This window comes from Megalobrama amblycephala, linkage group LG13 (genome assembly GCF_018812025.1).
Source record: "Megalobrama amblycephala isolate DHTTF-2021 linkage group LG13, ASM1881202v1, whole genome shotgun sequence".
Lineage (NCBI taxonomy): Eukaryota > Metazoa > Chordata > Actinopteri > Cypriniformes > Xenocyprididae > Megalobrama > Megalobrama amblycephala.
In genome coordinates this window covers 25,474,842-25,499,953 of record NC_063056.1, presented here as the reverse complement: position 1 = coordinate 25,499,953, position 25,112 = coordinate 25,474,842, and the positions used below count along the sequence as shown (strand labels likewise).

Here is a 25,112-nt window from a genome sequence, read left to right as displayed (position 1 = left end):
GTCATTCCACACCTGTAAGACCTTCGTTCATCTTCGGAACACAAATTAAGATATTTTTGATAAAATCCGATGGCATCGCCAGCAATAACACTCCCTTTTTCAATGTCCAGAAAGCTACTAAAACATATTTAAAACAGTTCATGTGACTACAGTGGTTCAACTTTAATATTATAAAGCGACAAGAATAATTTTTGTGCACCAAAAATAACAAAATAGCTACTTTATTCCACAATATCTAGTGATGGGCGATTTCAAAACACTACTTCATGAAGCTTACGAATCATTTGTTTCGAATCAGTGGTTCAGAGCGCCAAAAATCACGTGATTTCAGTAAACGAGGCTTTGTTATGTCTTAAGTGTTGTCACAAAAAGTATTTTCATAGCTTTATAATATTTAAGTTAAACCACTGTAGTCACGTGAACTGTTTTAAATATGTTCTTAGTAGCTTTCTGGACATTGAAAAAGGGACTGTTATTGCTGGCGATGCAGGCCTTACTGAGCCATTGGTTTTTATCAAAAATATCTTAATTTGTCTTCGTTCATCTTTGGGTGTGGAACAACATGAGGGTGAGTAATAAATGACATAATTTTTTATTTTTGGGTGAACTAACCCTTTAAGTGCCCCCATTTTTCATTACAAAATACAAATACATCATTTGTTGTACAGCCTTTAATTGGGGGTATAAATAATGTACTGCAAATAAAGAGAGAAAACATTAGGAGTTCTTAAAGTATATGTTTTTATTTTACGCAAAATTTTATTCTTTTTTTTTTCTCTCGGTTTTGGGGTCAAATGTAACCTGAACTTTTCTTGCCATATTTTGTGAGATTCACCCAAATATAGCACTTGGTGTATATGTGGGAGAGAGAAAGAGAGAGTATGTGTGCTGTAGGGACCTATTAGGCTTATACGTCAAAGTGCATTATGTTCTTCCTTGATCCGCACAGCTGTCAGGAGAGCCACAGCAAGAGAAGAGATTGTCCATCCATCTTTATCCAGACACGCCCTCTACTCCCTGCCCCTTTTTCATCCATCTTTATTGACAGTTGGATCACAGCAGCAGAGCTTCTTCCTTCACTTCTGTGTTTTTAAAAACTCCTCTCCTGTCCCTCTCTTCTCATCAACTATTAGGTGTTGAGCTCTGTTTGAATCTCTCTCTGTACACCCTCAGAATGGCCTCACACACAAAGGTGAACTGGCACTGGAAAACAAACATGCACACAGCATGAGTAATGACGGCACATCCAATAAAATCAGCTTAAGATATTCAACCTTCTGATCCAATGGGCAGATCATTAAAAGTCATTTTAGCCATTCGGGGTATGATGTTACATCTAAACCACAATGAGTGATCACCTTTGACCCTTTCCCATAGATCTAAATGACCGTTCTCTTTTTATGTCATTGGCTGGATCCAAAAATCATATATTCTCTAAGTAGGTACTTCTTTTGAAGAAGTACTTTGCAACTGTTAAAGTATGTTCAATATAGTATGAATGTATGTTGTGTGAAAGTAATCCGAGCATACTATATCTGTCGTCTTATCATTGTCATGTGACCTAGAGCGTCAATTGTGTCGCTTCCCTGGCATTCACAACTCATCTGCCCTCATGGGATAGTAAAGTGACCATTTGATGTGAAAGTAGTAGGTCATCCAGGTACCTTTTGCCTACCGTTTTATAAATACGATGAATTTGGACACACTTTGCTATTACCTTTTTTTTTTTTTTGCCTACAATATAGTAGGGAAGTATGCATATTTAGATACAGCCATTGCATTTCTTATTTAATGACAATATAAATTCATTTGTAATATATAATTCTTTGGGATTTAACAATTCATGCATTACATGGCATCAAAAGGAACTGTGACCTGCTTGTTTGAATTGACCAACTGGACAGAATGACATTGGCTTAACCAATTGTATGAGTTTGAGGCGAAACTATCAGTTTGATAACAGAGAGAACATCTGAAACTCTTTGTTGGTGCCAAATTACACATTTCAACTTTAACTTGTGCGTATGTCTGTGTGTGTTTGTACCGATGTCTGAACCAGCATGGCCCTCTGCTCTCTCATCAAAGTAATGATCTCTAGGGGATACACTGGCTTTTCCTTCTCCATCAGTGTCATGGCGGTCTCCATGGTGATCAACACACCCGTCCGCCCGATTCCAGCACTGGAGAAAAACATTCTCTCTGTAAGATGAGCACCTGATAACATCTATGTGTCTGTGTGCTGGAAGTCCCCTCACCTGCAGTGGACCATAAGAGGCACAGACTCCCCTCTCATACTTCTCATTGACTGGACAAAATCCAGGAAGTCTGAGGAATCTTCTGGTACCCCATGATCCGGCCAGGCAACATACTGCAAATGAGTGATTGAGCGCTGCTGTCCCGACTGTTAAAAAACAGAGAGAGAGAAAGAGGGCGAGGCTGAGTGCAAGAGAATGCTTGAACGAGTTTCCATAAAGGCAGACAAGTCTAAACACGCCTGTGTTTTGCCTTATGCAGAAGGATATTTATATGAAATATTCCTAGAATGAGAGCATTAGGGCATTATTCATAAATCAATCTAATTATTGAATTTCAGTGACGTAATTATAAAATAATATGAATGTATATTGTGTTTGCCTATTTATATTTCAGTTAATGGATTAAATACTGATAGGATAAAATCAATTCAATTTAGGGGTAAATCAGATCGTACATACATTGTAAAAATGAGTCCCCAGGTTCCTGTCATTCTTTAAAACAACATTTCAGCTCAGAAATTACCAAATACACTGACATTTTAATTTTCCCTTCAGCTCCATCATGATCTTACAAGTAGGTGAAAGAGGAAGAAGTGATCTTTAAGTTCTTGAATATATGAGTCACAGTCTGAAGGCCAAAGTGGAAAAAATAATTCAGTTATTGTGACAAATCGGGCAGAAAGGAATAATTGGTTCGCAAGCTGTGTGTTACGAACACTCACACACTGGCATTTTTCCTGTACCCCCCAATCATCTCTTTCCTCTCTCCTTTTCTTTATTTTTTTCATCTCAGACACACACATACCCTATATGGACGACAAATGTGTGATGTAACCTCCGTCTGCTGTCCGTGCTGAGATTAACTCCCACCAACAGAGACAACAGATGGGTCTCCGTTCTCCAGCAATGATAGATTGTTTGTGAGAGTGAAAGCATGTATGTGAATGTACATGTACATGTATGCACAAGGTCCTATGCTTTTGACCAGAGCGGTATATGACCTGCTTCCCATGTTTACCGTCGCAAACAAATGCTCACACACGTCGACTCTCTTTCACACACATCAAGCTTTCACAAAAAGATGCTTAAAGCCAAAATTCTGTTTTAAATGAAACATTAAACTTCGGCATAATATGACTAACAGAGCATGAGTAATTACAAATATTTACATAAACACAGAATTTTGCCAAAAATAAGACTAGAATTAAAAACACAGCCAAAATGGCTTTTATACATCCTGACCACAGATACAGATGTGAATAATTTAATAAAACTTTGTTTGATTGTTTAAAACCCCCATGAAATTGCTTGACAAGTGGTGTTCTCTCTCTTGTGATGTATTTCCTGTTGAAACAGGAAGTTTAGGAGCGATATAGCAGTTTTTTGAACTGTTACTAAATTTGGAATATCATACTACTTTAGCTTTTTTTTTTTTTATATAAAGATAAAGATATGGCATAAATAGTAAGAATAGTATGATAGTATAACTATTCCAAATTCAAACATCCCAACATTCTAGCCTTACTATTTCTGACATATACAGGATAGAATGGTATAAAAATTACTATTTCTGCCATATATAGTAGAAGAATAGTATTGGTAGGCTAATATGTTATTCTGAATTTATACATTATTTTCATACAATGAAACAATGAATACTGACACCAAGCAGTGATAATGGCGAGAGCGAAACCTCAGCGTTAAACACTGCTGAGCGTGGCGGGATATATTTTCCGTTCATATTTTCGGCTATTCTTCTCTTTCGGCCAAAAACTGAAAATGCCATTTTCAGCAGCTGAAATTTCAATGCATCCCTAATAAAAATAGGTAGTGTAGTATGATGTTTCCCGGAGGCTAAAGATTGTAAAGTTTAAAAGCGTACATATGCTAAAAGTGCTCAATTAATAAAAGTACACCAGCATATGGTTGACCTAAAATAAGTCACAAACTCATTTTGAATGCAAGTGGTCTTTAACAGTGTATATTCAGTGAGCGTTGCATGTGTTGCAGGTGTCCGTTTAAAAGTATGTCCACTGTATTTGTTACCTGAGTATTTGTGACTGTTAGTTCTCGAGTAACATATGCCAGATTGCACTCCTCTGAGTGACAGCACACCTGAAGATACCCATAATCCCTCACTTCAGGGGGATGCGGCCAGTATTGGTGGCACTTGGTCTGTGGAAATGGAAAAGAGATTATTGAGCACAGCATAAAAAAAAAAAAAAAAAACACACACACACTATTGTGCGCCCTCTCTCCATCCCTCACACACAGAGTTTATTAAATCATCCCTTTGGAAAAGAATGCAGAGCGCTTGGTTACCAAGCAACAGTCAAGCTGAGCCGAAGAATACGGGACTCACAATAAGCTGTCCTTGGGGGACTGGAGGTGTGTGATGGGTATCGTCTGATTAGGTGTCATGTGTGTGTGTCTGTTTGTAAGACTTTATCTGTCATAAAAGTGAGTTCAGGACTTGAGCGTATGAATGTGTGAAATGTTCATGTTTATTAATATTGTAACTCACATTGCGTGTAGTATTTAACCGTTTTCATTTCATGTGTGTGGAGAACACGTGTGTGCAAATGCATTGATGTACCCGTCCTCGCTCAGTCAGTGTGGTTAGCATGATGATGACACTGACGTCCTGCTCCCACACACTCCTCCAGAAGTGTGTACAGGTGTTCGGCAGTGGACCCTGAGCTGCTATGTACCGCAAAACACAACCCGCTGGCTCAGTCTGACACACAAACACACACAACCGAGTCTTCAATATGTCATCCAGAGCCATAACTTTTTTTATTCACAGCTAAAATGAAACAATGAAAAATTAAATATTAAACAGAAATAAAATGAGACAGATAGTGATCCATACCTTCACATGACTGGCATTGATATAATCATCCCCCTCCTCCTGCAGCACCACCCTAGTGATGTCATCTGAAAGAAAAGAATGAACGAGCAGAGAATGAGGAAGAGGGATTTGCGGATTATGTGAACACACTTCCTCAGACTAGCTTTAAAGAGCATTACGCCTCATTCCCGAATCGAAAGCTTATACGCAAATGAATAAAATGATATGTTTGACCTTAGCCCTAATCTACTCCAGTGTGGTAGCTTTGTTCAATCTCATCATGGTCATCCAGTAGCCACTCTCTTGTTATAAAATACAACCTTCCTGAAAATTCTTGAATTCTTGAAGCTTTTGAATGCTCTTTCAACTTTCAAATGTTTTTTTTAAGCTTCATATTGTTCTTTTGAACTTTCAAAGCCCCCAAAAAACATATGAATTATGAATTATAAATTGAAAGTTACAGTTCTGACCTGGATGCTGTTCAATACAGTGTTCAAGCCATGCTAAAATACAAGAAAGTGTAACGGCTGTGGCGCAAAGCATATGTTCACCTAGCTTACATTTATATTTAGTGCTCTTGCTTTTATCTAAAGTGACTTAAATTGCGTTTATCAATTCATGCATTTCCTGGGAATCGAACCCATGACCTTGCAGTTGCTAGTGCATACTAACCTCAGTGTACAAGTCAGGTACTATATTTTCTAGCAGAGGGATGCCACTTAATGGAATAGCTTGAAGTTTTAATGCATTAAAAATAACTAGGGTTGGGTATTGGGAGATAAAATAATCACCAAAAAAAATTTAGTTGTGTACAGTTGTGGCCTAATGGTTAGAGAGTCGGACTTGTAACCCAAAGGTCATGGGTTCGAGTCTTGGTACCGGCTGACAATATAGGTGGGGGGAGTGAATGAACAGCACTCTCTTTCATTCTCATTACCCACAACTGAGGTGCTCTTGAGCAAGGCACCTAAACCCCAATCACTCCCCAGGCACCGCAGCACAAAAAATGTCTGCCCACTGCTCCGGGTGTGTGTTCATGGTGTGTATGTGTTCAGTACTCACTGCTGTGTGTGTGTGTGCACTTGGATGGGTGAAATGCAGAGCACAAATTTCGAGTATGGGACACCATACTTGGCTACACGCCAACTAACTTTCACTTTAAACATTTAAATTGCACATAAAGCTGTTTTTATTTCAAAATTTTAATTATATAATTATGTTTGTACTCCAATTTGTGTTGAAATATAAACAGTGGCTAAAATGATGGCTGTCGTAAAATCTGCCATGCCACATTAAAGAGCGTCAAAATGACATTTGTCATTTGTGATAAAATTGACCGATCATCAATTTTCAGCACAAGATCGATCTTGTGATTTAAGAATCAATATTGGTTCATCCAAATTAAGATTGATTATAATATTTTTAAGTCATAATAGTACTCATTTTATACAAGCAATAACACTTGTGACTTTGCTATATTGTTAACATAAAAGTTACAGGCCACAATTATTCAGTTTAGCATGTGGTAAATGTTCTTGTTTGGCAGAAAAAGCAATACAACTTACATGGTAATACATCTTTGTACCGATTCTTGTCCATATTCTCGGACTGCTTTGCGCAAGACATTAACATTCCCTCTTTCTTCCTGTGCAACTTCTGAGAGTAGCAAAACACACATACACATGCACGGATGACAATTATCAGCAAAGCACACAAATGCTAACTGAGACATGCTGTAAAATGTTTCCATGCCCCAACCTCAAATTGCAGAAGCAGCGTGCCAGTGACCAACCCCCTTTCCAGACGGGTCATGGACTCCTCTAGTGTCTCTCCAGACGGCTGGGTGGACAGTGGGGATATTTTACCCGGAAGAGTGAGACCCTCACCCAACTGTAGGGTGGGTTCGGCTCGCAAAGAGACACCTGTAAACAAACACTGTTTGTGGTTTCTGATTGGATGTACAATCTAAATGCACAAGGCACATCAAAGATAAAGTTAAAACAATTAATCCCCCCCGAAACGCATTTGTTTTGCCTAGACATAAAGACACACGTTCATACCTTTGCGGCGCACAAGCAACGCAAGTTCCTTGCTGTGTAACTCTCGGCTCGCTTTGATGAACATGACCACCTGCTGATGCGTGTGTTCTGAAATGTCCCGCCCATTTATCAACAACACCTGATCTCCCTCCATCAGTGGAGGCACACAGCGACCAGCCTGCAACACAGCCGATATTTGTACAAATGTAAAAGCCAAGAACCCATTCATATTCACAAGCAGCCGGGATTTTTATGGCTTACCGGAGATGCAGGGTTAACATGAGAGATGGCCAGCGGCATCTTCTGATCCACACCTCCCTAAATATTAGCCAACAATGTCCTGATAAATGATCTCCCACACAAAACTCTGAAATCAATTTGAACAATGATGATAAATATGCAAACTATATCATGTACCAACTCACTTTAACATTGAATCCAAACTTCCCATCTTGGTCCGGGCTGATCCTCACAAGTAGCAGATCTCCATCAGCTGTCACACTCTGCACACATATAACCACAAAAATAGGGCCTTTTAGGAGAGTAGGACAGGAAAAGGTAGCTAGCTACAAAAAAATGCTAGCTACAAAATAATGAAATATTAGCATATATTTAGACATTTTTCACAACATTCTAACAGCAAATAATACAAACAATGGTCACACTTTAGATTAGATCCAATTCTCACTATCAACTATCAACTATGACTTTTGTCTCAATAAACTCCTAATTACTGCTTATTAAACACTTAGTAAGGTAGTTAAGTTTAGGTATTAGGTAGGATTAAGGGAAGTAGAATATGGTCATGCATTAATATGTGCTTTATAAGTACTAATAAACCATCAATATCTTAGTAATATGCATGCTAATAAGTAACTAGTTAATAGTGAGAGTTGGACCCTAAACTAAAGTGTTACCCATGCAACAAATGAGGGCTTCAAACGTGAGCTCAGAATATTGTTCTTCTTTTGTTAGTAGACTGCCTCAATCTAAGCTGTTTTGCATCCACATTGATAGCCTGACAAAGTTTGGTCCAAAAGTCTGAGACCACTAGTGAAACTGCTTCTATTTAATACAAAATTATACTATCATTTTATCACTATGACATTTTGAGTGAAAGGAAAAATTAACAGAATTGAATGTCCTAGTTTTTCTTTAATGACAGCAGCAGTTGAGCTACATGTTCTCCAGCATGATTTGAAAATGATCCAAAAAGCATCTTGTGCGTCAATAGAAGAACATACAGTATGACATAGAAACAGCACAGAATTGTAAAGAAAAAAAATCATTTGAAGTCATAACTGATCTTTTAAGTTTCAACTTGTTTCTAGTTGATAAATATCCCAGATTTTCATTGCGGTCTCAGACTTTTGGGCCTCACTGTGGTTTTAAAATATTTCCATGTCCTAGTCTTGTAAATTGCGAGCAAGATTTTCAGTCACTCATCAGCATGACTGTAGTATCAGTGTAGTGTTTTGATTTGTGAGAATGACAAAACACAAGATTTTAGTTATGACAGCAGGCTGTCTTGGTGCTGTGGTACAGGTCCTGTGCCTTTTGTTGCATTCAGCATGTTCAGACTGTTCAGCAACATTTTGATTGCTTATCTGAAATCCAATCAAGTGGTGCTCCTGACCACATCACAGATTATTATAGATTTAAATCTGTTCCACAATGAATCTCATGATGCCATGTCAAGAACTATTATTCAGTTTGCATATAAAAAAATATCCAATTATAAAAAAATATCCAATTTTTAGGACCAAAAATTCTCTCTCAAAATTACAAACATACAGGTGCTGGTCATATAATTACATTATCATCAAAAAGTTTATTTATTTCACTAATTCCATTCAAAAAGTGAAACTTGTATATCATATTCATTCATTACACACAGACTGATATATTTCAAATGTTTATTTCTTTTAATTTTGATGATTATAATTGACAACTAAGGAAAATCCCAAATTCAGTATCTCAGAAAATTAGAATATTACTTAGGACCAATACAAAGAAAGGATTTTTAGAAATCTTGGCCAACTGAAAAGTATGAACATTAAAAGTATGAGCATGTACAGCACTCAATACTTAGTTGGGGCTCCTTTTGCCTGAATTACTGCAGCAATGTGGAGTGGCATGGAGTCGATCAGTCTGTGGCACTGCTAAGGTGTTATGAGAGCCCAGGCTGCTCTGATAGTGGCCTTCAGCTCTTCTGCATTGTTGGGTCTGGCATATCGCACCTTCCTCTTCACAATACTCCATAGATTTTCTACTTCCATAGATTGGGGTTAAGGTCAGGCAAGTTTGCTGGCCAATTAAGAACAGGGATACCATGGTCCTTAAACCAGGTACTGGTAGCTTTGGCACTGTGTGCAGGTGCCAAGTCCTGTTGGAAAATGAAATCTGCATCTCCATAAAGTTGGTCAGCAGCAGGAAGCATGAAGTGCTCTAAAACTTCCTGGTATACGGCTGCGTTGACCTTGGACGTCAGAAAACACAGTGGACCAACACCAGCAGAGGACATGGCACCCCAAACCATCACTGACTGTGGAAACTTTACACTGGACCTCAAGCAACGTGGATTGTGTGCCTCTCCTCTCTACCTCCAGACTCTGGGACCCTGATTTCCAAAGGAAATGCAAAATTTACTTCCATCAGAGAACATAACTTTGGACCACTCAGCAGCAGTCCAGTCCTTTTTGTCTTTAGCCCAGGCGAGACGCTTCTGTCTGTTGTTCAAGAGTGGCTTGACACAAGGAATGCGACAGCTGAAACCCATGTCTTGCATACATCTGTGCGTAGTGGTTCTTGAAGCGCTGACTCCAGCTGCAGTCCACTCTTTGTGAATCTCCCCCACATTTTTGAATGGGTTTTGTTTCACAATCCTCTCCAGGGTGCGGTTATCCCTATTGCTTGTACACTTTTTTCTACCACATCTTTTCCTTCCCTTCGCCTCTCTATTAATGTGCTTGGACACAGAGCTCTGTGAACAGCCAAACTCTTTTGCAATGACCTTTTGTGTCTTGCCCTCCTTGTGCAAGGTGTCAATGGTTGTCTTTTGGACAACTGTCAAGTCAGCAGTCTTCCCCATGATTGTGTAGCCTACAGAACTAGACTAAGAGACCATTTAAAGGCCTTTGCAGGTGTTTTGAGTTAATTAGCTGATTAGAGTGTGGCACCAGGTATCTTCAATATTGAAACTTTTCACAATATTCTAATTTTCTGAGATACTGAATTTGGGATTTTCCTTAGTTGTCAGTTATAATCATCAAAATTTAAAGAAATAAACATTTGAAATATATCAGTCTGTGTGTAATAAATTAATATAATATAGAAGTTTCACTTTTTGAATGGAATTAGTGAAATAAATAAAATTTTTGATGATATTCTAACCTGTATTCATTTTTGCAAAATAAACATGCACAATCATTTATTTTTATGGCCATTTTCCACCCTCCCTATGACTATTAAAATTGTCAAATTTTGCTGCCGTGTGCTAAAGAAATGTCTACTGAAAAAAATAACAGCACTTTTCTGCATTTCCGTATAATCTGCAGATCTAATATATTTTTTAACTTCCCCATCCATCAATCACAACAATCCACACTCCGCAGTGAAATGTGCCACAGGGACCTTCTTCATTTCAACCACTCAATTTAATGCAGTGATCCTTAGGAAAGATATGTGGAGAAGCTTTGAAGGTAGAGCCTGTTGTGAACCACATTTCCCTTGATCTTGCATCATCGGTTATCAAATACAATAACACTCACCTTATCCCAGGCGTGAAAATCATCTTCTTCTATGGTGACGTCATCACTATGAGACCAACTACCACTCGTCCTCCCCTCCTCCTGAGTTTTCCTTCAGTGTAATAGGATTTTAATAATTTACTATGAGCATAAATACAATTGAATGCATATATATAGGTGCAAGGCTATGTGCATTTGCATATGTAGAGTAAATTTGCCTGTAAGTATAGAACACGTCTTCACTCTCAGTCATGTAGCTCATTTCATTGGTCAGGTTGTCCACAGATGATGGGCGTGGCTTACGGACGTCATGACGTAAACGAGGACTCCTCCTAAAATGAAAGATACATTCAACAAAGACACTAAACCTTTTATTTAACTTATGAAACCTAGACCTTTGTGGTGGGTAAGATTTTTAAAAAATATTTTTTAAAAAGGTCTCTTAAGCTCAGCAAGGCTGCATTTATTTGATCAAAAATGCAGTAACAAAAAAAACATAATAAAAAAAAAAAAACATTTATTCCAGTGATTCCTGAGTTCTCATAATACATATCAATGGTGGAAACAGTTGTGATACTTTTTTCAGGATTCTTTGATGAATAGAAAGTTCAAAAGCACAGTATTTTTTGATTATAAAAGTCTTTACTGTCACTTTTGTTTCTAAATCTTGCTTAATAAAAGTGTTTATTGTAATTTTAAAGAGGTACTAATTAAATAAAAATTCTTACGGACCCCAAAAACTCTATAAAAAATTTCATCATCATTTCATTGTTTGTAAAAAAAATAAAAAATAAAAATACATTAAATAACTTGCATTCACTGCCATAAAGTTGAAATACACTCGAGTGTATCTGAGCATTGTTACCAGTTGGGCGTGTTGGGGGGTGACCGTGAGGGTAGACTCTTGGTCTCTAGGTGTTCCATTGAGTTGGATCTCACCGCAGGGTTCAACATTTTTTCACCAATCAGTTTTCGGTACAGTGGGATAGAGCTTGAACAAAAATATATGCAATTAAACTCACACACTCATTTGGTGGAGGCAGCAATGAACTCTAATTAACTCCAGCAATAATGAACACTGTAATTTCTTAGAATGGTTCCGTCGTGACTCTGCCCATGTACCTAAGTTTTGAAGCCGAGTGAGAGGGTTTCCTATTGTAGAACGTATGGTGGTCCACGCAGGATTTCCACACGTTCTTACAGGCGCGTGAACTTGGCATTGAGAGAGAGACCACGTGGTGGCCGAGCTCACCCTGTATCACACATATAAATAGGGAAAAACACAACAAAGGTGATGCTTTTACAGTATTGAGGCATCAAGTTTCTGGCTTTAATATGGTAATTCCTGTATTTTGCTTTTGTTTCAAAGAAAGAGCATGATTAGACATGCATATCTTACATGTTTCCGGCGTAGGTGGACAAAGAACCTTTTTCTTTTGAATGCAATTTTGATGATGTTAATCCTGAAAAAAGGCAGCCATTCAAAAAGCATGCTCTTCATCAAAAAACTATACCAGAATCAAAATACAGGTTACAGTTTCCAAGGCTCTTAATTACGCTAATAACAGTAATTATACTTTTTCTGCAGTGTTTGTATCCCATCCATTGTAATGATAATCACAGTACAGATCCAAACAGAGCTGTAGCTCTGTCAAACATCATTTGTAATAGCTATAAACATCCATGTAAGATGCTTAAAAAGTGCATTTCATAAAGAACATAATCAAGCATATAATTAATTGAAGAAAGGATATGATTGGTTAAAACTCACCAGGGGAAAAAACTGGAGCAAATTAAATGACAAAACAAGGCCACGCCCCCTGATGTAATCCCCACCCAGAGGGCAGGGTTGCTAACATCCTATAGACAGGGATTTAGGAAATTTAATTCAGTAGCTTAATAACATAACCAACTTTAAAACAACATTATCTTTTATTTCTTGACATTTTGGAAGTATGAAAAATGTAGGATTTTTAACCCAAATGGTACCTGAGCATGATGTAGCTCCACTCCATACAGGTCTAATGTTCTCGCTGTATTCAAATAGCACAGCTCTGCTTCACTCTGAGACAGACCTCTGAAACACATTCAGACACATTTAATAACTGTGTGCGTGTGTGTTTAAGTGATAGTATGCTGACATACTTGTGCTGTGGATGCAGCGACTCCACTTTCAGAAGGAACTCCTGGTCTTGGTCAGGGAGAAAATGGGTCTGACTGAGGTAACCAGCAGGAGTTTCAGGAACATAGTCTCCAAGCTCAGCTGTCAATCAGACAAGAGTATTAAAATGCTATGTTTGAGAAACAGTAATTGTATGTGCTTTGCTCAGTAATCTTTTTGACAGTGCCATTAAACCCAGCTTTTTTTTGAAGACACGCCTCTTCCAAACGCCGACACATTCTCTGCAATATCAATGATGTTTCTATGGCAGAGCTGCCAATCAAAGTGAAAAGGTGTCATTTCCTCAACTTACACTGAACAGAGTAAGAAGCCAGTACCACAGCTGAGCTTAAAGGACACTTTAATCTGCAATACAAAACACACCATTATATTTTGGGATACAAAATATATTGTTGTGACATCAGTGATTTTTTATTAGTATTTGTCAACAGGATATATTTAGTCAGTCAATATTTGGTATTTAAATGTCCATAGCTGTGTATTATAATTCTTGTTTATACACAATACTATGTGTTTATCAGACCACACACACAGCCTCCCTGTGCTTTACTCTGTAACCAGAAGCACCTGTTTTTCAAGGATGATGTAACCAGCATGCCGCATCCATTATAATGATGTGGGTTGCTGGTATTTTTGCTCAATTCATAAAAAAATAAATAAATCAATACTAGATATATTATTCCCCCCAAAAAATATTTGGTATTTTTATAAATTTAAACAATATACTTTTGCTAAAACAGATTTCCAAATAAATGGATAGTTATCCATCTTTTATACTGTAAATTATAATGTTATGATACCTAAATTCAGTTGTAGCCTATAAAACTACTGATTACACATATAAATAGTATACATTTATAACACCTGCCATTTATCGGTTATCAGCCATAACAGAAAACATTCATCAACTCAGCTGCGTTTAGAATTTGACATTACTTTCTATTTTCGATCACTCATTCAGTAACTCAAAAAATAATGGCATAACGTCAGTCATTTTCAGTAGTATGAGAGTATAAAAACTACAATACGCTACTGTTTAAAGATTTTTAAAAAATAATAATAATAATACTTTTTTTTTCAGAAAATTACATTAAACTGATCACAAGTGACATTTTTAATATTGCAAAATATTTCTATTTCAAATTTTTTATTCATCAAATAATACTGAAAAAAAAATTATCATGGTTTCCACAAAGATATTAAGATGTTTTTAACTTTGATAATAAGAATAAATGTTTCCTGAGCACCAAATCAGCATATTAGAATGATTTTTGAAGGATCATGTGACACTGAAGACTGCAGTAATGATGCTGAAAATTCAACTTTGTCATCACGGGAATAAATTGCATTTTAAAATATACTAAAATAGAAAGCAGTTATTTGAAGTTGTAATAATATTTCACAATATTAATGTTTTCACTGTATTTGTTACATGTGCCCTGGGTCTGTGTTCATCTACTTGGTTATATGGACTCCATTTCCCACAATTCCCCATCTAGGAACTAATCACACACTCCCACCTGTTTCCCATCAGTGACACTTTATAAGCTGCACTCTAACACACACACACACAGACACACACAGACACACACAGACACACACAGACACACAGACACACAGACACACACAGACACACAGACACACAGACACACAGACACACAGACACACACACACACACACACACACACACACACACAGACACACAGACACACAGACACACACACACACACACACACACACACACACACACACACACACACACACACACACAGACACACAGACACACAGACACACAGACACACACAGACACAGACACAGACACAGACACAGCTGAGTATTGTTTAGCCTTATGGTATCCTGTTATCTGTGTTTTCCTGGTTTCCTTGTTCTGCTTTGCCTTGCCTGTGTTTTTGACCCTGGACTGATTTCTTGTTTTTGATCGTTTGCTGCCTGCCTTGACCATTGCCTGTGTATTGGATTACTCTTTTGCCTTGCCTTCCTGTTACCGTTTGCTGGCGTTTGACCCACTGCCTGTACGACTACGCTCTTATGAATAAAGCCTGCATGTGGATCTCCAACTCCGTTGACCCGCTCCCTACATTACAGTATTATCTTTATTGATCAAATAAATGAAGCTTTGGTAATCATTAGAGACTTTAACTTTTAAATGGTACTGTAGTATAGATGCAAAAGCAACTTAACATTTACCTCCCCTCACAAATGTCCTTCTTAATTTGCAAGAAATAAAAATGCCTGCAAAACAAAATAAGGGTCAGAAAACCTCTCAATGTATACACATAAATTATAAATATATACATTTCTTTCTCATTTACACATAAGCAGGGAGATGTACCTGGTCTGCTCATGCTGGAGGGAGTTTGGATCAGAGATGAAGAACCTCACTCTAAATATTAAAAAGAATGGAGCAGAACCTGAGGGAATAAAAGTGGGAAAAAGAGCAGAGGACATAGTCAGAGGAAAAGGAACCAAAACATAAATAGTGCATACACCAGTTATTCTCTGATTAAAGTTAAATGTAAGCTCAGTGTCATACTATTTCTAAAATAAGGAAGGGAAATTGTGGTTTTGGCAACCCCCTGAAATCTAAGCAAATCCATTAAATCATATTTTGGAGTTTAAAAAGCAGGTGGGCACTGAAGCATGAGCTGTAATCACAGTCTCTGCCTTACTGCATGCACGTCACGTCTGATGACTCAAGCAAGTTGATTAATTAAATCAGCCACCTCCGATTCTTATGAGGAAAACAAACATGTGTCTCCCGATGCTCTTTTAAGGGAAACAAAATTCTTTGTGCTCCTATGACATAACTCATCAAACATGTGCACTCTTATTATGGTTATGTCTGTGGGTGACGTCTAGGTTCACAAGAGATCTGCTTCCACAGAACTCAATCAAGCCCTGCCGATTTCCACAGAATTAAAACCACATTCTATATATCCACCAACCTCTGGCTGCATTTCATAACTGCATTTCTTTGAAAGAGTTTTAAATAATGTGGTTTAAATAAATAGTAAAATAAGTCTGGTCGATACTGATAAGCTGATAATACATTTCATATTATGGCTGATGTCTTACCAATATTACATTCTGTATTATTTTGTCAAAATAAATGAGTAAGAAAGCTAAATTATCTTAAATGGTACAAGTAGGCATCCCAGCATTATAATGTACAGTATGAAAATGCATAGGTCTAGTCATTTTAAGAATGGCTAAATATTACATTTAACAGTGTTATTAAAGTATTGTTTTTAATTAGCATTAAATGATGGCAAAGAGAAATGTAAATGTAAAAATAGGGGAAATGTGCATGCAAAATTAAGCCAATATTCTTATTTTCCGACATAATTGTCACTTAAATGCATTGACTGCGGGTTGTCTATATGTCTAGTTTCTCTCTCACCTTTCAGCTGTTTCTTAAAGGGTTTGTTGGGGTCCAGCCACCTCTGAAATGACAGATATAATTAGTTATCACTGAAATCATCATGTTTCTTAAGACAGGGCATTATATTTCTCTATTTCTGGGTCACCACTTGAACTCTTGCAAACAATCACACATTCAATTACCGGAGAGCTGGATGTGTCCTCACTGATCTGCAGGCTGAAGTACTGTTTCTCTACTATGTTTAGGTGTTCACAAGCCAAGTCGAAGAGCAGATGACCAGCATTGTGTTTCTGCGAAGCAATAACACATTCTGTCCCATTAGGATTAGTACCAGTTTACCAAATCTATATTTATGAAGTGATCATATTCTACATGGTTTAACATAGGCTACAATGACATATCAAATTACTGTATGTGTGTAGTGGTAAACCAATATAGGTTTTTCAATACCTAATGGGGATATTAATATCTAGAAAGCAGGGTGGCCCATATAATTCTGATATATACAAACACTACCGCAAAAGTTTGGGCCCAGACTGTCCTTTTTAAAGTCTCTTAAATCCAAGGCTGCATTTATTTGATAAAAAATATAGCAAAACAGTAATGTTGTGAAATATTACATATGATATACATCTGTTTTACATTTTAAAATTTTATTCCTGCGATGGCAAAGCTGAATTTTCAGCAGCCATTACTCTAGTCTTCAATGTCACATGATCCTTCAGAAATATGCTGATTTGCTGCTCAAGATTTATTATTATCATCAATATTGAAAACAGTTGAGCTGCTTAATATTTTTGTGAAAATATATTATTAGGATTATTATTTGATGAATAGAAAGTTAAAAGAAGGAATTTATTTTAAATAGAAATGTTTTGTGATATCACTTTTGATTAATTTAATGCATCCATGCTTAATAAGTGTTAATATCTTTAAAAAAAAATCCTACTGACCCCAAACTTTTGAATAGTAGTGTAATATAATTCAATAATGCAAATTATATGTGTAAAAACTTGCCGAAATGACAAGAAAATATAGTTTAATTAATAATTAAATGTAATTAAATTAAACATTTTAAAATAATACCATAATAAATTAAATTAATTTAAATTAAAAAAGCAGTGAGATAAGCTCTTTTATTAACTGGTCAATGTTATCAGCCAATATAAAATAAATAAATAAATAAATAATCACAAAATGGCCAAATATCATACAAATATAACTGCTCTAATCAATTAACATGAATCAACATTTTAATGAGAATTTTTCTCCTTCTTAATTTTAACTCATTACTCTTCCACCTTTGTTAAGCAGAGCCCTCAGTTCCACTGCCCTCATTTCTATAATCTAGTCTAGGGGTTTTCAAAGTGTGGGGCACATCTCCCCAGGGGGGCACCAGAGCATGTCAGGGGGGCACCAGAGCATGTCATGGTAAAAAAATTTTTTAATTAATTAATTAATGAATGAATTAATGATTGATAATTGTTGTTTCCGCTCCTGTTTTCGTAAGTGCTGAAACGTTTTCCGTCCAAGGATCCAGTAAGCAAATACATTCAAACAATCAGTCCAAAACAGCCCCAATGCAGAGAAAACCCGGATGATTTCCTCAGAGATAATAAAAAAAAAAATAGTGTATTTGGCTTCCAAGGCAACCCAAGCTGTTTCTCATCGTGCTGTGTTTGAAATAAAGACTGGCAGCTCAAAACACCCAACCGCTGCATGAGCATACGATATACAAACTACATTTCACGGTTGGATAAAGCAAACCAGTGTCGTGCTAGTAAAGTTTTGATGGATGATGTAGTCAAGGTAAAGATGATTACAGTGACATAACTGTAGTGTGTATGTGTGCGGCGAGTAAAAAAAGAGGGTTGGGGAGGCACCTTTGTGTACGTTTTGTCAAAAGGGAGGCCCACTGACTTTGACTTTGAAAACCCCAGATCTAGTCTAAGACCTTGTTTTCTGTTGACTCCTACATGTATATGACGGTTTCTGCCTGACAAACCATGCCTGTGTGCACGTAAGGGTGGGTGGATGTCCTTCAGAATATGAAGCCAAGGTTGCACCAGTGCAATATGGAACATGAGAAGAGAAGCACCAGTGTAATATCCATCTCCACCCTCTAACTGCCAATAAAGCCAAGCTCATACACACACGCATATTACCCCTCTCTCTAGGGCTTTAAAAGCCATATTCGCTCATCCTACGAACACATCTGCATACACTCTTATACTCACATTGACAGTAAAATGTTGGGATGTGCCATCAGGGAAGAGCACTACACACAGTAGCCCGGAGCGTGGCATGTGTGTATGTTTGGACAGGTCGGCACGTCCAAGAGCAGTGATCTTGTTTCCAAGCATGCACCATGGGGATGTCATCTCCTAACACTGTCACATATGCACACCTGCCAAAACAAGGAGTCAGACAGGTTAAACGCAATAACTTATTCCAAATGTGAAGGTGACGATGACGAAGACGATGACTCCCTGTAATAAAATAATGTGACACATGTACAGAACTTCTGTACATACCATTCCAATGTTATGAAACAAATGTATACAGCACACATTACCATGTGCAACAGACATTTTAAAAACATGTTGCGAATTGCATTCGATGACGAGACCTCAGCAAATCTCTCATAACTGTAATTATACATCCTGTGCAGGTAGAACGTTCCACCCCGAATTATTGATGGACAGGTCAGCACACATACTGTGCCTATGACACACATGCCAAAATAAGATGAACAAAATAATAATTATATCTTAGGGAGAAAAAAAAACAAAAATCACAGATTTAATGATTTTAGAAACAGTAGGCCTGTCATGACGAGTGTGAGAAGCACCTTAGTTTTTGATAACGTCAGAATAGAGCTGCACGCTATGATATCATCAACGTGACAATGTAGAAGCATTTGGGTTTCATTAACTCTCACTTACTCATCCTTTTCTCTTCCTCACACACACAAGTACACACTCAGTCACACTCTCTAGGTCTAAACATGTTCTTGCATTGTTTTTCACACTCTTCTTTTCTACCAGCACTGTCCAGGAATGTAGACTATTTTATAACCCGAAGAGGCAAGGAAGATGAAGAAAGAGTTTCACTGCTGAGGTTGAGACAGATAAATAATTTCTCTGCCCATAAATACAATAGTAAAAGAGTAAAATACATTGACAATATCTTTCCTTATTGTCCTACACTGTAAGAAAGTGATCAAACGTAGACATTACGGGGAGGACAGTCATGCATCTGTCAAAGCCAAATTTATATTGAAAGCAGAAAGCAGCTTTTATCTTCAAACACACCAGTTTATTAATTGTTGGTACAACTGTGACTTAACATTCATTAAACCCAAAAATTACATTTCTGTCATTAAAAGGCACAATATGTAAGATTTTTATATTAAAATATATCCAAAAACCACTAGAACAGTGTTATATATTTTGTTGACTGTGTACTTAAACTATCCCAGATATTCCAAGAATGTTTAAATCCAGAGAAATAAGCAATTTTAACCAGGACACGGACCGTGTCAGTGCATCGCCTATTAATAGCCTGCCTTACCCTCGATTTCCGATTTTATTTTGTAAAAACCATGGAAACACCAAAGACGCTCACAGACAAGGCTTAAGCTTAGTCCTAGAATAAAAAGCATGTTTGAGCTGTTTTAACTGAAAGCAACTTGTACTGACATATCTTAAAATATGTGAGTGCCATTGTTTGGTCTCAAGATGCACATCAGTAATGTTGGTACATTTAAAAAAGCTTAAATACCCTAATTAAACTAAGGCCTAATCCTGGCTTAGGCTAAGCCCTGTCTGTGAAACCAGGCCTATATGTTTTATTAGACAAGGGAACAACTGTTTGGATACATTCATAGACAAAACTAATCATTATTATATAGCTCAACACATTTAGTCTTATTGTTTGAATCTCGTTTTCTTGTTTATGTTAATATGATATTCTAATATCAATCTAGTTTACCGCACAGCAGCCGCCGAGCGAACACACAGATTAACGTTATAACATAATTTTCAACACACTCAGATGTATCAAATATGATAAACAGCGCTGCGTTACACCACATAAGCTTGAGTAGAAGAAGCGGAAGCAGGCAAATGTGGCATAATAAAAGTTCAGCTGCTCCGTCTCGCTCGTCTCTCATCGTACAGCAGCCTCGTTCAGCTCCAACAGCACTCGATCCTGCTCTGCTAATAACATTCGTTAATAATCTCATCCATGAACATGATTTCTGCCTGAGTCCCATCAGATTCTTTTCCTCCGGCTGTGAGGTGAAGACAACATCTCCCATAATTCTACGCTCAATCTCGGCGTCATAAAGCTATGCCTTTGTTTTGAATAGGCGACCTCTAGAGGCGAAAAACTCACCTTCATGTCGTTCGAAACCTGTAAGACCTTTGTTCATCTTCATCATCATCTGCAAAAACCAAACAAAAATAACAACTTTATTTAACAATTTCTTCACTTCTCTGTAGGGCTGGGCGATATATCGCATGCGATTCTCACGCGCATTTCGTCAGGAAAGCCGGTTCCCTGATTACCTCTAAATAGCCATCACCTGCTTTCAAATGGAGCGCCTTTTAATAGACAGAGCCGTAGTTCACTGATAAGCCACGCAAAATCGGGTTCATTATCGTAGTCGATTCATCTTCGATACTGAACGCGATTTTGCGTGGCTTGTCCGTGAACTACGGCTTTGTCTATTAAAAGGCGCTCCATTTGAAAGCAGGTGATGGCGATTTAGCGGTAATCAGGGAACCGCCTTTACTGACGAAATGCACGTGAGAATCGCATGCGATATATCGCCCAGCCCTACTTCTCTGTCAGTCTCCTACGCTGTTGACATAGTAAAAACAGTGCAGTACTCCCATCAACTGCGTAGGAGACTGACAGGGAAGAGAAGAAATTGTTGAATAAAGTTGTTATTTTTGTTTTGTTTTTGCGCACAAAAAGTATTCTCGTCGCTTCATTACATTAAGGTTGAACCACTGTAATCACGTGGACTATTTTACCGATGTCTTTACTACCTTTCTGGGCCTTGAAATTTGGAACGACATTGCTGTGTATAGGGAGATCAGAAACCTCTCGGATTTCATCAAAATGTGCTCCGAAGATGAATAAAGGTCTTACGGGTTTGAAACAACATGAGGGTGAGTAATTAATGACAGAAATTTCATTTTTGGGTGAACTAACCCTTTAATGTCTTTTCTGAATGTGTATTTTGTTGGATATTGGATATTGGTTTTTCCTTCCTCACATTGTTTTGTATGTGTGTAAACATACTTCACTATGGTGATAAATCAGTGCCCTCATTTGTAAAAACAATACAGAAAGTAAAAATAAAGTTAGCGCACACACATTAGGAGCAGTGAATAGTGAACACACAAACACACACAATACAAACTGTGGACACACACCCAGAGCAGTGGGCAGCCATTCATTGCATCGCCAGGGGAGCGATTGGGGGTTAGGTGCCTTGCTCAAGGGCACCTCAGTCATTTTCTGCTGGTATTGAGACCTTCGGGTTACAAGTCTGACTCTCTAACCATTAGGCTCCCCAGAAGCACTTCTGTGTCACCTTTAAAGGTCCAGTGTTTCGTGGTTTTTTGAAGCTTTGATTGTGTTTATAGTGTGCAATATAACATGTGTTCATGTTTCGCGTGTAAAAAAACACAGTATTTTTCACATAATTTACTTATCTGTATACCGCTGTTTCCACTGTCATAAAAACGGGCTGATGACTTCCTTGTTCTATGAAGTCCCTCCTTCAGAAATACGTAACGAGTTCTGATTGTGCCAGCGGTTCCTGTGTTGTGATTCGACAGCAGCTTCTGCTCCATCTTTCAAGAATAATCTTTGTGCGAATCCGGCATTAAACTGATTGAGATTGAGGAAGCTGTCCTCAGCAAAATGTGCTGCACATAGTTTTACATGTGGATTATAATTTTCGGGAACCGAGTTAAACATAAATTGTAACCATTGATCTCTAAGTACAGCGTCCCTGGGAAGGCCAAACAAAGGTGATTGGACTGCGGGATAAAAAATAACAGCGTTTCGACGACATGGAGACAAACACACTCCACAAACGCAACTCTTGCTCTTCTCCGTGGGAGCGCAACAAGACCACGCCCCCTTTTTTGTGTGTATTCCTGTGGGCGGAGGTTAGTCAAAAAACTGTTTTAGTGACATCATTAAAGAAGGAAGTAGAGGGATGTAGTCCAAACTGGCCGTTCGATGTAGGCGACTTCTGTTAAATAAAATATCTCGCTTGGCATTGAACTTTGAGCTTTAAAATTTTACAGATTTTATTTATACTCTAACAACAACATTACACACTAACTAAAGTTTGAAACATGGGATCACGAAGAACGGGACCTTTAAAGTGTAAATTTGGCATTAGACAAGTAAACATGAGTGTGTTTATGCTTTGACAATACTGTATGCAAAACATTCACATCAATGAAGTACTTTGTAATTTGAGAGAGAGAAAAGGTGGCTAGTGAATTTGATACAGATATAAACATGTTGTCCTATGGAAATACTATGTTGTTATTTGATACTAACATTATGACAATTCATGTTAACAGCCTGCAGTTCATTCAAATTAAGGAACATAAAATCTCTCTTTTATTTTCAGACCTTACAGACCCTGATCGCTCTATGGGTCTCTTCTGCAACTACAGAAGTTATATCTCTGAGACTAGGGAAAATACACACTGCAATAAACAGGCTTTGAGAGAGATTCACCTGGTTTTGCAACCCTTTCTAACATTATAAAACACACTTCAGAGAGCTAAAATATATGTTTTACTTTCACTCACTCGTTTGGAAACGGTCTGGGCTTGCGATCATTAAAGGTTAATGTTTACCAGAAGCTCAGTTGCAAAGCGCTACACGCTCGAGCTCACTTTTGAAAGAAGAGATATTTACGAGGAACGAAGTGTAGTTACTTAATACAATACTTCATAAAACAAAGGCCCGTCCGACCCTAGATACCGTTATGCAATGTATTCGAAACATGAAAGCAAGACTGGACATTTCGACACGAGAAAACAACTCAAAGTTTCTGTATGAGACACGGACTTTCTGGGTGTGACGTCTCACATTTCTGACTCAAGTTCACGCTGATCTGCTGGGGCTCGGGCTCGGGCACATATCTGAACCGAACTGTCACGAAACCGAACGAGCGAACAGACAGTTCTGCACCAACATTTTGGCTCGAATAAATATCTCACATTAAACGAAACAACAATTATGGTGGCTTTCTCGCGATATTTTTAAGAGCCATCCAAAAGTGAACAGATTTGTTGTTTTTAAAGCCAAATGAACGTCATTTGGCATTTTCTTTCTTCAGCCCACTAATCTGGCAGACCAAACGGGATATTGCTATAGCACAGAAAAGCGTCACAAAGTTACCTGTTTGATGTGTTCCCAATGTCTCTGCGATGCTATAGGTGCTTAGTCCCCGTGATGAGAGAAAAGTTTCCATTTTAAGGCGATCATAGTCGCAGGTGTCGGTAAACTTCCGGAATATGTTATTTTTCTCCGGGTTCCTTCGGGAGGGCAATCACGGCGTCACTGCGCTGACCACGAGCCCAAGATCTATCTTGAACATGTAGCAAGTGTATTGTTATTATGTTTCCCTTCTCACTGATAGTGTGATTACAACACACCTTTCACAAATTTCCCAATGTGCATGTGATTGTCAACCCACACATAGAGACTTCCGAGTTTACACGAGCCTTGATTTCTAGGCGTGAATCGTGTTATGCGTGAACTCTCAGGAATTTCATGGGTGCGCGCGATCTCAGGTGCGTGTGCACGCCGGTTTAGGGCGCTGCCTCCCCCTGAGTCAAAGCACACCTGAGCCCAGAAAAAAATACTCATGCCTTCTGATTAAAAAACAAGACAAAAACGTTGCTGCTGGTCTTAACTGGTCTGGTTTTTAATGTTTTTTGGGTGCTTTACAGGGTCAGGGTGGGAGACAAGTTAACCGCCCAGCTAAACATTCACGAAAAAATTCTTCTTAAAGGGTTAGTTCACCCAAAAATGAAAATAATATCATTTATTACTCACTCTCATGTCGTTCTACACCCGTTAGACCTTCGTTCATCTTCGGAACACAAATTAAGGTATTTTTGATGAAATCCGATGGCTCAGTGAGGCCTCTATTGAGAGCAAACCATTGAAACTCTCAAGATCCATAAAGGTACTAAAAACATATTTGAAACAGTTCATGTTAGTTCAGTGGTTATATCTTAATATTATAAAGCGACAATACTTTTTGTGCACCAAAAAAACTAAATAACGACTTTTCAACAATATATAGTGATGGGCCGATTTCAAAACACTGATTCAGAGCTTTACGAATCGAATCAGTGGATCGGAGCACCAATGTCACGTGATTTCAGCAGTTTAGCCGTTTGATAGGAGATCTGAACATAGCCGTAATTTGCGGGTGGGACATGTCCCCACCACTTTTTGAAAGGGTCGATATTGTCCCCATCACTTTTTGAAACACCTCGCGGATATCTAATACAAAATAAACACCTCTAGTTGATTAGCAATTTGTGTTAATAATAGGCGATTTGGCGCTGGGATGT

The 25,112-nt window shown here is 37.9% G+C and overlaps 1 protein-coding gene across 2 annotated transcripts; it reads right to left on the bottom strand.

Annotated features, from left to right (window-relative positions):
• Nucleotides 1-724: 724 nt before the first annotated feature.
• On the bottom strand, nucleotides 725-24,271 carry ptpn3 (protein tyrosine phosphatase non-receptor type 3). 2 transcript variants are annotated; one of them, XM_048152602.1, is made up of 27 exons: nucleotides 23,926-24,271; nucleotides 20,878-20,926; nucleotides 18,717-18,886; nucleotides 16,662-16,769; nucleotides 16,498-16,540; nucleotides 15,430-15,508; nucleotides 15,285-15,329; nucleotides 13,369-13,421; nucleotides 13,040-13,157; nucleotides 12,884-12,971; nucleotides 12,666-12,754; nucleotides 12,294-12,357; nucleotides 12,017-12,147; nucleotides 11,760-11,885; nucleotides 11,113-11,226; nucleotides 10,916-11,006; nucleotides 7,571-7,648; nucleotides 7,407-7,463; nucleotides 7,167-7,323; nucleotides 6,865-7,028; nucleotides 6,672-6,762; nucleotides 5,128-5,192; nucleotides 4,852-4,992; nucleotides 4,302-4,430; nucleotides 2,256-2,401; nucleotides 2,045-2,180; nucleotides 725-1,203 (listed from the first exon to the last, which is right to left on the bottom strand). In XM_048152602.1, the coding sequence occupies exons 3-27, from the start codon at nucleotides 18,858-18,860 to the stop codon at nucleotides 1,123-1,125; spliced, it is 2,538 nt and encodes an 845-aa protein (XP_048008559.1). In that variant the 5' UTR covers nucleotides 18,861-18,886; nucleotides 20,878-20,926; nucleotides 23,926-24,271; the 3' UTR covers nucleotides 725-1,122. The 2 variants fall into 2 exon arrangements, with proteins under 2 accessions (XP_048008559.1, XP_048008558.1); XM_048152601.1 differs by lacking the exon at nucleotides 20,878-20,926 and having other exon boundaries at nucleotides 23,926-24,270.
• Between the last annotated feature and the right edge of the window lie 841 nt (nucleotides 24,272-25,112).

Bases quoted from the DNA above. Each gene is read 5' to 3' on its own strand.
- ptpn3 (XM_048152602.1), bottom strand. From the start codon at position 18,860: ATGACATCCCCATGGTGCATGCTTGGAAACAAGATCACTGCTCTTGGA. The intron at 16,541-16,661 runs GTAATTGAATGT...CTGTCATTTCAG, and splicing joins AGGACACATCCAGCTCTCCG to AGGTGGCTGGACCCCAACAA. The intron at 5,193-6,671 runs GTAAGTTGTATT...CTTTTCTTTCAG, and splicing joins GTACAAAGATGTATTACCAT to ATGACATCACTAGGGTGGTG.